The sequence below is a fragment of the Catharus ustulatus genome, chromosome Z, assembly GCF_009819885.2.
Source record: "Catharus ustulatus isolate bCatUst1 chromosome Z, bCatUst1.pri.v2, whole genome shotgun sequence".
Classification (NCBI taxonomy): domain Eukaryota; kingdom Metazoa; phylum Chordata; class Aves; order Passeriformes; family Turdidae; genus Catharus; species Catharus ustulatus.
Window position 1 is genome coordinate 63466750 of NC_046262.2, and position 15095 is coordinate 63481844.

Consider the following 15095-nt stretch of genomic DNA (forward strand, 5'->3'; position numbering starts at 1 on the left):
GTTAGGAGAGCGCTCGCTGCCCGTGCCGAGCGGGGCTGGGACCGTGGCGGGCTGAGCACAGCAGGAGCAGGGAGTGGGAGAGCGCTTCTGCACAGTTTTCAGGGCAGAAAACGTGGCCGGGGCCGTTTCCGGCCGAGAACCAGCCTCGCGCAGGGCTGTGGCGGGGCCGGGCCGGGCGGACAAAAGGGGCATTGCTGGGTGACGCTGCTGAGGAATTCCTGCCGGGCGGGGCGGGATTTATGGCTTTTTTTTTCCACGGGGCCGCTCGGGCCCGAGGCGGGGGACGGTGCGGAAAGCGCAGGGTCATCATCGGCTCCCCTCCCCCAGCCCGTGCCCTCCCCGGTCCCGCGGTCCCGGTCCCGGTCCCGATCCCGGCACAGCCGCCCCCCCCGGCCGACACCGGCCCCCACCCCGGCCCGCGCGCGCCCCCCGCCCCCCACCCCCTCGCGCCACGCGGGCCGCGGGCCCCGCCCCGCCGCCTGGCCGCGCGCGCCCCCCCTTCCCCTCCCCCCTCGCGCGCCCTCCCGGCGCGCCCCGCGCGGCGGCGGCGGGGCGGGGCCCCCGCCCTGGCGGCTCGCGGGGAGGGGCGGGGCGGCGGCTGCGCGCCTGCGCGGGCGGCCTCGCCCCTTCTGTGGCCACCCCCGCCCCCCGCCCTGCGCAGGCGCAGTGCGGCGGCGGCTCGGCGAGGGGAAGGGCGAGAGCGGCAGCCGGAGCGGGGGGGACCACGGGGCTCCGTCGCTCCCGCCGCCGCCATGGCGGGCGCGGCCCCGGCCCACGAGCAAGACCAGGAGCAGGAGTCTTCGGCCGCGGCGGGCGAGCGGCCGCACCTCTCGGCGGCGGCGCTGGCGAAGATCGAGCGGAACCGGCAGCGGGCGCTGGCACTGCGGCAGGCGCGGCTGGCGGCCCGGCCCTACCCTGCCGCAGGTCGGATGGCGGCGGCGGCGGAACGGGCGAGTCCCCGCGCCCTTTTTTTCTCTTTTTCAGGGGGGAGGTTTCGAGAGGGGAAAGCTGCGGGGAATTGGGGGCGCCGCCGGGCTTGAGGCGGTGGGGGCGGCGGGGGGGGGGGGTGCGGTAGGGTGGCTGGAGCCGGGTGGGGGTTGGGGGGGGAGAATCCGCCGCGGCGCGCGAGGGGCCCCCCCTCCCCCCACATGTGTGGGGGAGGGGGGGGCTCTTGCACGCGCGCGCTCTCCGCGCGGCCCCCCGCCTCGCGCGCGCGGCGCGGTGGGGGCGGCCGCGCGCGCCCCCTGCCGGCGGCGGCGCTTTAACGCAGCGCCCGCCTCGTTTGTGCTCCCGCAGGCGGCGGCGCGCGGGCGCGGGCCCTCCCCAAGGTCGTGGACACGGGAGGGGGATTCTTCCTGGAGCAGGAGGAGGAGGAGAGCCAGGAGAAGGAAGAGCGAGGTGCCGGCGAGAAGATCGTGCACCCACCCGGTAATTAAGAAAAAAGCCTGTAGGGAGCGGCGGGGGTTTGGCGGGGAGGCGGCGGGAGGAGGCGGCGCCGCGTGCGCGGGGCTGGCGGGGGAGGGCAGGAAGGCGCGGGGGCGACAGTGAGCCGGCTCCGGCCGCGCCAGCAGGGCGGGATGGATGGGCGCCTTTTTTTTTTTTTCCCGGGCTTTTTTTACTCTCCTTTCTTACCCTCTTGTTCTTTCTTTTTTTCCCTTTTTTTTTTTCCTTTTTTTTTCTTTTTTTTTTTTCTTTTTTTTTTTTTTCGCCACCCCTTTTCCTCCTTCACACGTTTTTCTGGATGTGCTCGATTAGTGGCGCGTCCGATTCTTTTCAGCATTAAATCGGTTATAGCAAATGCGCGGTAATTAAAAATGAAGAATTTTAAGCCGCGGAAGTGGGACACAGCCAGTGCCCTTGGGTATAGCACATTTTAATTTTTTTTCCTCCCTCATAAACGTTATTTGCATTATTTCTTTTGGGAATTTGAATTTTAAGACCGACATGAGGGTAAATTTTCGCGACTTCGTCGGTTGTGGGAATTTTGGGATTTACGTGGTTTGTGCCAAGACCAGAGCGCTGCTGCAGTGCCAGCTTTTATCGTTATAAAACGTGCTGGCGCCAAGTTACTGATCGTTCGGTGGAGGATTTCAGCACATTGCCTTGCGATATTCTCCCCCCCAAAAAAAGCAAATGGAGAAGTAAGGGTCCCAAAATAGATCGACTTTCTTCTCTGGGATTGTCTTTGTCTTGCTTTGTTCTGCTTGAATCAGCTGCGGGGCTGTTGGTGCAGTGTATCTCTTTGTTAGAAATCAGCACCAGATTTCATTAACAGTGTAAACAATTAGCAGCCCTGCTTCTTTAGATGGGCTAATGTTTAACAATAAATTAAAGTAGATCTGGGATGCCTTTACACTGGGCGTATTTTTTGCTGTGTAATTCATAACGTCATTGTCTTAATAAAATGTCTTCGTGTTCGGGAGCACTGCCTTAAATGATGGAATGTGATGTAAGAGTATGAAATGACTGTGAAGTACTGAGCATCCGGCTGTCGCTAGTAGGACTGAATTTACATAAAATGTCGTCTTTGCTGGATCGAATCTGCTATAAATGCAAACGCAATTAAAATGTATGGTGCTGCATGTCAACCATTAATCTTCTGCTTCAGGTGTTCCTAAAATTTCACAGCACTGCCTCGCTTTCAGATTTTAAAACTGTATAGAAATGTTAATTTTCTGATAGAATTCCAATGTTACTGTTCAAGGAATGTCCCTTATAGCTCTTGTTCCCCGAATCGATGTTTCTTGGTGTCCTGTGGAACATAAAAGCAGATGGTGATGACGCTGGAGGTGATCCGCCCGTTGAGGATGCGGCCAGAAGCAGTGGCTGGCGCTGAGATGAGTCTGGGCTTGGAGCAGTGCTGAGAGGGCTTGGGGAGAGGATTGTAGTGGAGCTCCATCCCCATTCCACTCCTAGCAGCTCTCTGGCCATCCACCTCCGTTTCTGCCAGCTGGAACGGACAAGAATCTTGCCAACTGCCCCAGGCTTCCACTGAGCTCGTTTAGGGAGAGGCAGGTGTGGCCGAGCTAGGAAAAAAACTGGAGCAGAGCTGAGAGAACTATGATTCCAGCACAGCTCCTGTAGTTTCCTGCTCTAGCCACCCTCTTCAAATTGAATCCCTTCTCTGCTTCCTCCTGTTTCTGCCTGCATGTCCTCTTAATTAGGGCATATTTTGGGAGGGTCAGAACAGAGGAAGTGGCAGGAGAGGATTTGAAGCACTTTGTGAGTGAAATGTGGAGAATTTTTTTTTTACAAGGGCTGTTTAATGTGCATTTAAATGTTTAAGTTTAGTACTTAACAGTGAACTTACAACAAGAATATATTCCAACAGAGATGGAATTGTGTGGTAATGGGTTTTAATTTGTACTGTATTCTGAAAAACTTTGATAGAGTGAAACTAGTTTGTAATATGCTTATGTGAATTCTAGTAAAATTGCCTGTAATACCAATTCTAGATGCTTGTTTTTATCATTGTAGTCCCTTAAAAATATTTCTTTCCATTAGCGCCCGTACTAGAATTTGACTATCTCATCTGTGGAGACTGTGGCAAAGAATTCATGGACTCCTACCTTATGCAGCACTTTGATTGGGCAACATGTGATAATTGCAGGTATTACAAATAATCAGGAGAGAGAAACACTATTTTACATAAAGATTGCTGGCTGTAATTCAGTGAGTTACAGTCATTTAAAGAGACTGTCAGCAGAGGGACATATTTCAGTAACTTTAAAAAAAAATTAAATGAAAGTTGACTGATAGCCTGTGCATTTTCCATTATGGAATTGAGTCGCAGATTCTCTCATAAGTCTGCCTTAGGATAGGGGACATCAGTGGATTTTCATACGACATTATGGAAATAGGATGTCATGAGAGCAGTTGGTGTGTTTGTCAGCGTGAAAATTTATGTCTGGCTTCAGACTAGAGCCGTTTGAAAACCTGCTGGAACACAAATAATCTGTTCTCAGAAGCGGAGCAAGGATTAGGAGAGTGTTCCTGGTCCTGGTGTTTTAGCTCAAGTGAAGTTGGTACTTTGGTCAGCATGGGTGTGCTGGAAGCACAGCAGCCAAAGGGCAGAGCCCCCATGGGAGGTTACTGGTTGGCCTGCGAGGTAAGCAGGAGTTTGACCTTGAGAGGAGAGCAAGCTCTTATCTTTTGACACAGAAAACTCCAAAAGCCATCAAGATAACCAGGGCAATGAAACCAACTGCAGCAGCCGGCTGGCCGCCCATTTGTGTAAGAATGAATTGAGTGAATGAAAAAAAAAAAGGCAGTTACGAGTTTGTTCTGGGAGCCTACCCATTTACTGCAGGGAGTGGTCAGGGGTGTGCACGTGGTGTAGGCAATTCTCAGTTATTACGGGAGGCAAAGTTCTGTTTCTCGGAAGTTAAAGTGGGTAGGGAAAGGACGTTAAGGACCGGACTTGGGAGCCTGTGGAGTACTTCTCCTTAGGTCTGAGCGCTTGCAGCTAATCATTGTAGCGTCCTTGGTGCATTAGCTGTAACTGAACTTTGAATAGTAAAGCTACATTTACAGCAGTGCTTCCTTGATGACCGTTGTTAGCACTTAGTGTTTGGCAGATTGTTTGGCTCAAGCGATTCAAGTTGTACTTCAGTCAGGATTGCGTAAATGTAATTTTTTCCATTAACTCATAAATGCTGTTGTGGTTACAGAGTTCTTCATTATCTATCTGGTAAAGGCTGCAGTCTTTTAAAAGTTTATTTTACGATTCCTCTGCCTACTATCTTTCCTTATAGAAAGAAGTGCTCTGTGTTGCTAATCAGTTTCTGAGATCTAGAGGCATATGGAGTGTGTATATTCTCAGGTGATCTGACCTGTCTCACATTACACATTTTTTCTATCTTGACCATGTGAGGCTCATACGTCTGTCCTCTTGGATTACATCTGGGTTAGGTGAATACCTGAAAATATTCATATTCATTTTAAGTTTCAGTTATTCCCTCTTGTAAGAAAATAGAAGGAAAGCCTTTCTAGAAGAGCAGGCTTCTCAGCCTGTTTTTGCTGAAATGGGGGGAATTTTTAAACACTTAATTTCAGTAAATCTAGTCTAGTTTAGCTAGGCTGTTGGGATCCAAAGTTATTTGCATGCATAAAAAACTGAAGGGATTAGGGCTACCTGTATTTCAAGAATGTTTGAAGGGATGGGGGACTGAGATGTTAATAACCTGTGGTTTTAGGGTGTAGCTTTCTCATAATTATTTTGCATCTTGCAGAGATGTTGAAGATAAACATAAGCTTATAACAAGGACAGAAGCAAAAGAAGAGTATCTGCTTAAAGACTGTGACTTAGACAAGAGGGAACCAGTGCTGAAATTCATTGTGAAGAAAAACCCTCATAATTCACGATGGGGTGAAATGAAACTTTATTTAAAACTACAGGTATAGAAACTTACTGTGTTTCAGACCTTTCTTTACCTTCATACAGCTTTGGTTGTCACTTGGTACTTGAATGGTTTTGTCAAAGCTGAGTGTGTTATTAATAGCTTGTTATAGTTAAATGGTTGCAGTCCGAGTTGTGAAAATGTCTGGTTTTGAGAGCATTTTAAAGATGTTCATTGAGCAGAACTTCAGTGGGTTGCACAATTACAAATGACAAAGCACATGGCCCTTCAGTTTTTCTCTGAAGTGCACGGGGCAGCTGCAGCTGTGCGTGGCCCTTTGTAGCTGTGTTCACAGCTTTGCTTGCAGAGGCAGCAGGAAAGGCAAGTGGATTTCCCAGGCTCTTGTCATTTCTTGTTTGGTACTTCTTAGGAATCATACTGCTTTAGTAAAATATCGGCAAAATTAAGAGCTGGGTTTAAGTTTTCCTAAGTTACATCCAGCTGATACTGAAAACCAGCCTCTTCCTGTGGAAGGAGTGCAGTCTTTTGTGAGTCAAGAGCAGAGACGGGTGGGGTTGTTTTATGTATGTGTAGGGAGAAACTAAATTTGTAAGTTAGAATAGTTTACTTTTATCGTTTCAGGAAAAAAAAGGCATTTATGTCCATCCTGTAGGTAATCAAGCGTTCACTTGAAGTCTGGGGTAGCGAAGAAGCATTGCAAGAGGCAAAGGAGCTCCGCCGTGACAGTAGAGAGAAGATGAAACAGAAGAAGTTTGACAAGAAAGTTAAAGGTAAAGTGTTAAAATTACATACTTCAGTACCTGAAGGGAAGTACAGTTCTGTTTAAACATGTGTCTGCATATGATTAAATTACTGAGAAAATATTCAGTGTGGTGAAGTGGAGGTTTTCAGGACTGGGGTTGAGCCTGGAGCAGTCTGGTGTGACCTCATAGCTGACTATTTTGGGCAGTGTTGGACTGTGGGACTTGAGGTCCCTTCTAACTTGAATTCCCCTGTTGTCCTGTGAACATGATGTGATAGAAATCAATTACAATGGTTCATTATAATGTTTTTCAAATTTTTGGGTATGACCCAGAATGTGCCATGGATTGCTCCTGGTACATTTGAGTTGGGGAAGACAGGGATTTTTGTGACAGTGTGTTATAATTCTGTGATAACTACCAGGTGGAATGACTGTAATGAAAACTGATTTTCCTATTGTTCGTAGCATTCCTAGCTGCTCTTTACTGCATATTATTGTTCAGGTTTTTTCCCTGACAAATTAGTATTTAGAAGAGTATTAGATGGGTGGAACCTTTTTGTACCACCTATAGCATCCAGGCTTTGCTTTGGGGTGGCATTTCCAAGAGCAGAGAGCTCAAGCTGGCTGCAGTGGTGTTGTCTGAAGGAGGCAGAACTTGAGATTGCACAAAAAATCCCTGTCTGGACCATTGATGTTGTGTGCACAGAAAGACTGGCAGCAGACTGTAGCCAAGATGCCAGAGTTCAGTGCAAGTGCGGACCTTAACGTGACAGAGTTTGCAGCCTGAATGGCTTGGCTCAAAATGCGACCACATTTTGCTGTTCAGTATTCTTGCCACCCGCTTGCAACATCCGGATAATATCTTGGGCCCTGCTGCCAGCTTGTGCGCTCTGGAGAACCCACGGATTTCACTGCGGATGCTGCAGAGGCAACTCATATTATTGGGCATAAAGCTTAGAGAATGCCAAGTCATTTGGGAGTCTTACTGTGACCTGAATGAAAATGACTCTTTCTTGGTCATGTAAAATAAATGAGGTGTTCTATAAAAACTTTTCCTTTGCATTCCACCGACCCCTTTTGGATACCTTTGAATGGCTTTGTGTAAAAAGGCAGCAAGCAACATGTCCTTAGTCCACATGGAAAATCTTTGCCTGAGATCCCATGACAGTGTAGTTCTTGGCCTTTAAAATATGCAAACAAGGTGAGGATTGCAAGGCAAGTCAGAGCTTGTTCTTGCAAGAGCAGATTCTTTCCCAGACTTTGTGGAAGACAGGCAGCAAGCATATTGTCATCTGTCGGCCTCAAGGAGCTGGTTAGCCTGAGTTTTGTTAAACATTATTTAAGATGTATTAAAATCTTAAAATTTTTTCGTATTTCTTACCAGAACTCCGCCGCGCTGTGAGGAGTAGTCTGTGGAAGAAACAAGCTAGTATCCACGAACATGAATATGGACCAGAAGAAAACATTGATGAAGATACATATAAAAAGACGTGCACTGTATGTGGCCATGAATTAACTTACGAGAAGATGTAATGTTAACCTATTTTTTAAATTTTACTTTGTTTTTAATGGTATTTTGTATTAAAGTCAAATAAATGCTGATTATGAACAAGTTGTTGCCAAATTCTATGACGCGCTACATTTTTCAGTTGCAAGAAGCTCTGTGAAGAACAGTAGGCTTTGGCTTTTAAGCTAGATCTTAGGATAGAATATAGCACATTTGCAACTGTTCTTGGTATCTTCTTGGTCAAAAGATGTTTTGTATAATTGTACTTGATGCACTGATGAAATGAAGGTGAACTTCCCACTGCTCTTCCGCTTCTATCAGGAGGAAGGCTCCCTCTTTTCTCCTGACTGTTGTCTGGTTTTCAGTTACTGGTCATGGGCAGGCAGAGGGCAACAAGCTGATAGAGCAGCACTTACGGTGGTGGAGACCTTATAATGAGGCAAGTTCTCCTTTATCTTGGATACACAAATTCGTAAAGGTGAATTCTCTCTTAAAAGGAAAGCGGCTTGCTTCCTTGGGAAGTTCTGACATCTCTACTGTATTTCACAGGATAGAATCCTTACATGTATTCTCTACATCTTTTTCCCTTTTTTTTTTCCCCCACAACTTCTGAAGCAGAGACCAAGGGTCAAGAACCTATCATTGGGGCAAGAGGGAAGTAGCATTCCGTGGTAGAGCTCTTTTAAATGCACCTGAATGATAATTGCTTTCAGTGAATTCCAAGTTTAAATCTCAAATTCTAATTCTTGCAGCTGCTGGGGAATGCATATGGAAATTGCTGAAGTGAAGGAACATGTTGTAGAGTTGTAGCTCTGTATTTATTTACCATTGTAAATATGGCAGATTTCAGGGAATTCTCTGGAGACTTCCTTTGTGAGCCTTGGCCGCTGTGGCTGTGCGGAACTGAAATTTTCAGTAGGAGAACTCTGACATATTTGCCGTCACAGGAACGTGGTGGGATGACTCCCATGTCTGGAGTGCTGCAGGGATGGTTAGAAGCTCTTCCTTCAGAAGGGGCAGGCAGGAGCAGTGAGGTGGCTCTGTACATTAGGGAGGGTTTTGACTGTGCAGAGCTCAAGGGCAGTCATGATAAGGTTGGGTGCCTGTGGGTAAGGATCAGGGAAAGGCAACAAGGCAGGCATCCCATGGGAAGTCTGTCACAGACCACCCAGACAGGATAAAGGGGCGGATGAAATGTTCTATAAGAAGCTGGCTGGTGTTTCACAATCACTAGCCCTTGTTCCTGTGGGAGACTTTAATTTGTGGGATGTCTGCTGAAAACATCAGCAGGGGAGAGGCGGCAGTTTAGGAGGTTCCTGGAGTCTGTGGAAGACAAAGGACAGCTGGCAAGTGAGCTGTCCTGGCTGTAGCCACGACAGTTATTCTTGCAGTAGCCAGCGGGGGCATAACCCAAACCCAAAAGTTGCCCTGTACCACCTCACACCATCCACGGGGTGGGTGGGCAGAAGAGGGTCCTTTCCAGTCAGGGTAACATCAGCTTCCACGGTGTGGGCATTTCTGTGTGAATTGATCATCTTCCTTGCACGCCGTGTTAATATTGATATTGATACTGCTCGTTTCTTACCTCGTTGCTTTTTCCAGTAAATTATTCTTATGTCAACCCTTGATCTTTACCTTTTGTGCCTCTAATTCTTATCCACTTCCTGCTGAGGGGAGTGAGCAAGTTGTGCATGGTTTGGAGTATTTCAGTAGAAGTGCTAAATTGGGGAACACCATTCCTAAGCTACAACATGAGCATACCAGGGGCAGTGGTGTAGTAAATCTGCTTTTTATGAACAGAGGAGGGCTAATGGGAGATAAGGTGGTTGGAGGCTGTCTTGGGCACAGAGACCATGAAATTATGGTTTTCAACCCTTGCTAAGTAAGGAACAGAGTCAACAAAACCTCTGCCTTGGGTTTCTGGAGGGTGGACCTTGTCCTATTCAGGGAGTGCCTTGGGAAACAGTCCTTAATAACAAAGGCATGTCATGAAGACTGGCCATACTTTAAAGAGGAAAGCTTGAAAGGCAGAGGAGCAGACTGTCCCTACATGCCAGATGATGAACCATCGTGGAAGAGCAGCCTGGTCTTCCTGCTCAACCTGGCTGAACAGGATGGTTCTTCTGTAACTCGGAAAAGAGATTATGACCTTTGAAAGAAGGGGCAGACAACTCCAGAAGAGTACAAAGATGATGGTAGGTCATGTAGAGAGAAAATTAGAAAGATGAAAGCTCAGCTGGGACTCAATCTGGCCACCACTGTGAAATACTTTAACAAAAGGAGGGTCAAGGAGAATCTCCATTGGTTATTGGACACATGGGGGACATTGTCATGAAGGATGAGGAAAAGGGTGAGATACTTGGGTTCTTTGTGTCAGTCTTTAACAGGACCAGTTATTCTTGGGGCAGCCAGACCCTGAGCTGGTACACAGGGACAGGGAGCAGCACTGACCTCCTGTAATCCAGGAGGAAGTAGTGACCTGCTGAGCCATTAGACCCAAGCCCATGGGACCAGAAGGGATTCACCCAAGGGCACTGGGGGAGCTGGTGGAACAGCTGACTAAGCTGCTGTCAGTTACCATCAGTCCTGGATACCTAGGGAAGTCTGGAATGACTGGGTTGGCCAGGGTGATGCCCATCTACAGGTAAGGTTAGAAGGAGGATCTGGGGAACTACAGGCCTGTCAGCCTCTGTAGTGGGATGGAATAGAACATCTTGAGTGCGATCACACAGCACATGAAGGAAAATCAGGGATTGGGCCCAGCCAAGATGGCTTCGGGAAAGGCAGGTCCTGCCTGACCAACCCCATCTCCTTTTATGACCAGGTGACCTCCCCAGAGGATGAGGGAAAGGCTGTGGATGTTGTCCATCTAGACTTGAACAAAGCTTTTGACACCCTCTCTCACAGTATTTTCCTGGAAAAGCTGGCAGCCCCTGGCTTGGACAGGAGCACTCTTTGCTGGGTTAGACACTGGCTGCACGGCCAGGCCCAGGGAGTGAAGGTGACTGGTTCTGCATCCAGATGGGGACTGGTCACAGGTGGTGTTCCTCAGGAATTAGTATTTGGCCCAACCCTGTTTAAAATCTTTCTTGAGGATCTGTATGAGATCGAGTGTACTTTCAGCATAATTCACTGATGACAGCAAGCTGTGCGGGAGTGTTGCTCTGCTGGAGGGCAGGAAGGCTCTGCAGAGGGATGTGGACAGGCTGGACTGATGGGCCAAGGCCAAAGGTGTGAGGCTCAATAAGGCCAAGTGTCAGGTCCTGCCCTTGGGTCACAACAAGCCCTTGCAGGCTGGGGCAGGGTGGCTGGAAAGACACCCAGTGGAAAAGAGCCTACGGGTGCTGGCCAGCATCTGGCTGGGGATGCGCCCAGGTGACCAAGAAGGCCAATGGCACCCTGGCCTGTATCACCAAGTGTGGCCAGCTTGGCACTGGTGAGGCCACACCTCAAGATGTGTGTCCTGTTCCTCAGGTGCTAGAGTGCTGGAGTGTGCCCAGAGATGCCCAGGAGCAGGGGAGGGAATAGATCTTGTTCAGCCCGGAGAAAAGGAGGCTCAGGGGTGACCTTACGCTCTCTGCAACTCTGAAAGAAGGATGTAGCTAGGTGGGGGGAGTCCCTTCTCCCAGACAAACAGTGACAGGACAAGAGGAATGTGGCCTCAAGCTGCACCAGGGGAGGTTTAGGTCACACATCAGGAAGATTTCTTTACAGCAAGGGGGTCTAGACATTGGAATGGACTGCCCAGGGAGGTGGTGGAGTCACCAAGTGTGGAGCTGTTCAAGGAAAGACTGGACACAGCAGCGCCATGGTCTAGTTGACATAGCGATGATCAGTCATAGGTTGGATTTGATGACCTCAGAGGTCTTTTCCAACCTAATTGACTGTTTTTTTTAGAGGACACAAGGTGCCTGGGCAGGGCAGATGATGCTTCTAATATAGGTCTTCACTTTTCCAATGTTCTCCTCTGCAGCCATGCAGTAACGCGCCTGCCCACCAAGCAGAGAAGGATTTAAGGTCTTGCAAGACCTAAGAGAGTGGCATGGGGGCCTGGCTCGGGGAGGGAGGCAGGTGCCAGCAGGGCTTTTGGAGGTAGTCCTCCATGTCATGGTTTCACAACCTAGTGTTGTCTTGGGCTCCTAAACTCCTCTCTGGGGCAGATGGGGGTGGTCTGATTACTGCTCTTCTGTGGGCAGACTGCAGCATCCGCCCATCCCACAGCAACCACCACCAGCCCACACCCTCCTGCCCTCCTACAGCAGCACTTCCCCTTCCCCTTCCCAGAGGACAAGAGGTGGCAAAGGAGAGGGAGAACTTTTACACCAGCACCTCCTTGCACCTAGCAGCACATACGCTTGCCTCACAAGGCTGCAGGTGTGTTGGACCAGCTGTAGTGCAAGGAGATGAAGGCTTGTGTGTTAAGTCAGGGTACAAGCATGAGTGCTGGGAAACAAAACCACTTCACATCCCTCTGCATTACCACCAGCACAACTCAGCAAGATTTCTTTGCTTCAGTGTCCCCCAAAGAGATTGGACAAACACTCTCAGCAGCAACCTGCTTCACCTTCATTTATTTTTGTCTTTACGTATGCATTTTTTTCCAACCACACCACATTTGTACAGCATCTTTACACTATCCTCCACTTCATATTTCAGCAGTTCCAAGTTTCTCCAGTTTGCTGCTGGTATCACTACATAAGCATTTCACTCTCTTTCCTACAGATCCAGCCAATTTCCTAGTCAAGTCAGGTGTACACCATTAGACCTAAAAGAAGGTGAAGGTGTCCAACAGACTTAAGAAATGCAATCAAAGCCCATGCTCAAAGCTTGGCATGATTGGAAGTCAAATCAATTTTGAAAGACATTGCTATTTGGTTTTAAAACACAGGATTACACTTAAGCATTTGCAACTGTATCCCCAGCATCAGTATTTGTCAAGGCTCAAAGAAAGTTACAGGTTTGCAAGGTCTAATTGCATTACCAGTTTTACAGAAGTCACATTTATAGTCAGAACCTTCACCATTAGTTAATATCAAAACTGATACTGACCCAAGCCAGTGAAAAAACTATTAAACTCCAATTAAAACCTTTAAAGTACTAAATGCTTCCTAAAAGTAAAAAAAAAAAAACCCAAACAAAACAAGAAACCTTATTTGATTATTCAAGAACATTAACAGAGAAAGATCTGAAGCGTAAGTCCGTGCATGACTGACAAAATCCTTGCATAAAGCAAATTTACAACAAATAACAATACACCCTGAAAGAATGGGGGGAAGGCGGTAATCAGTCAAGTCAGAAAGGGAAAGCAGAAAAGAAGTAACAGATCTAAGTCTATGAGGATACATCAGATTGCTACAGGCCACACACAAAATTAGATGAACAGTCAAAACAAAATGTTCAATTTTTTTACCCTCCTTGCTTACTCAGGAGGTCATTGGTCAATGTACAAATGAAATGCATTTCTAGGCATAATACCTGAAAAAATAATTTCTACAGGAACAAAATTACTCAAAGCACATAATTTCCTAAATTATTTCCTAAATAAAACTGAATAGCACTGGGTATAAAACTTTTTAAAACATTCACCTGCAAAATGAAGATGCCATAAACAGCTTGGAAGCCCCCTGCACACTGGCGGACCTGAGCACCTAAGGCAGTGTCTTTGCCATCCACCACTGCTCAATGTGGTACAGAACACTCTGCTTTGGCTCTCACACACCTCACGTTACTGGCCTAACTCAAAACTAAGCCTGCTCTATTTTCACTAGTGTTCTCCCAGTCTAAGCCTCCTGTAATGCAATGTATCACTTAATTCAGCACTAAAACACTTCCTGAAGACATGGGAGCAACATGCTACTGTCACGTTTCAAAGCAAGGGAAGCGTTAACAGATGCAGTAGTCGCTGTCAAGCCAGATGAGGTGAGAGCACTTGGTTCACCCACTGTCACTAAACAGAAAGATTTCTGACATCCTGCAGGCCTACAGGTCCATCCCAGTGCAAATGTGACAGTCCAATGAGTTACAGGCTGAAAGAAAAAAACAAGCTCAGCACTGTCCTGTCCCCTTCCTGGCATCTGGGGCTGGACCTCCCAATAACCAGGTAAGGCTTGCAGCATGCAAGTCAGAAGTTTGTTCCACTCCAACTCCTGCTTACTGTCTCTATTTATCAGTGAAGACTGCTACCAAGGGCAGTTAATGGTTTCTTGACCACAATGCAAAAAGAATTGCATTTTTCAGAAGTGGTCCATGAAGCTTCTCTACTGACTGTTTATAGATACTAAGACACTACACAACACATTATAAAAACATATTTCAACTGTATTACATGTTCTTTTAAACTGTGAAAATCTATCTGGCTTGGTAGTAAAACAAATCTGTATTCTCTATGCTACTTTTAAAATGTGTTTCACGTGCCCAAAGTAAAGACAATTTTCCTATGTCATATACTAGAGAACTTAACACACTGCTCACTGAGAAGGTGCATCCCCTTTCTCACTCACAAAACACTATGGATTGTTCCTCTTTCCTGCAATTAATTTTATTTAAGGGAAAACCAGAGGCAACAAATTCAATTGCCCAGGGCTGGCTTTTTTTGTTGTGAGCTTAGGAATTTTTTTGGGGGAGGAATGTACCCGATTTTTATTTTTATACAGGCAAGAGGGGAGAAATAAAATCACTAGCATGAAGCGAAGAGCCAAACTAAATTAAAAGATAACAAAAAGAATTAATACTTTACTTCACAAATATCCCCTATTAGTCATATCTTTTAAGGCTTACGATGCTTACACAGTTTGTCTTTTCCTAGAAGACTCTATTTTTTTATATAGGAGCACATGAAAGCCAGTTTTTTGACTAAAACATTCTTCCATCCCCATGTTAAATTTTGCCATTAAAAAAAAATTAGATTCACTAAAGTCCTGCAGACAAGACTCTGTCCACGAATGATTCCTCAGGCCTGCAGAGCACAGAATTGCTGAAACACAGCCAGAATGTGGTGATCCAGTTCAGCTGTAAACAGGAGGTTCTCTAGTGTCACCATGTACTGCTGGATTATCTGGTGGTGCTGGCAGATAAAAAAACAAAAACAAACCACATATATTTACTGTTTTTATATTTATATCGGAATAGGTGGAGAAGTCAAGATATGTAAGAACCACAAATGTTCTTATCTGAATTGTTTAGCACATATAATTTCCACAACACAGCAGCCACGGATAAGAAAAACATAATATAGAGGCACTGCTGGCTGCAAGAACAAAGCCTATGCTGAAATCCTGCCTTGTGCTCCCTCTAACTCCTCACACATGGGTCCTGGATTGTGTGCAAGACACAATGCCACTGCAGGTATCTTAGGAGAATCATGGTGTTTCCTTCCCTCTGAAGACATAGCTAGCAGGGAAGGGTTCATCCCAAGGTGAGAACTACACCACCCCTCCCATTCTTCAACACATCTTGTGCCCACACAGGTATAACTTCCTGTAACTGA

The 15095-nt window shown here is 47.2% G+C and overlaps 2 protein-coding genes across 2 annotated transcripts in view; one reads left to right on the forward strand and one right to left on the reverse strand.

Annotated features, from left to right (window-relative positions):
* Window positions 1-670: 670 nt before the first annotated feature.
* Window positions 671-7714, forward strand: XPA (XPA, DNA damage recognition and repair factor). Its single transcript, XM_033084893.2, has 6 exons — window positions 671-924; window positions 1297-1428; window positions 3505-3610; window positions 5232-5397; window positions 6013-6130; window positions 7487-7714. Exons 1-6 carry the CDS (start codon window positions 753-755, stop codon window positions 7633-7635), a joined length of 843 nt encoding a protein of 280 aa, XP_032940784.1. The 5' UTR covers window positions 671-752; the 3' UTR covers window positions 7636-7714.
* Window positions 7715-12151: 4437 nt separating this feature from the next.
* NCBP1 (nuclear cap binding protein subunit 1) overlaps window positions 12152-15095 on the reverse strand; it is a 30991-nt gene continuing 28047 nt past the window's right edge. The window contains exon 23 of the mRNA XM_033084865.1: window positions 12152-14672. Coding sequence (XP_032940756.1) covers window positions 14559-14672 — 114 coding nt within the window. The 3' untranslated portion in view covers window positions 12152-14558. The remainder of the gene's footprint in view (window positions 14673-15095) is intronic.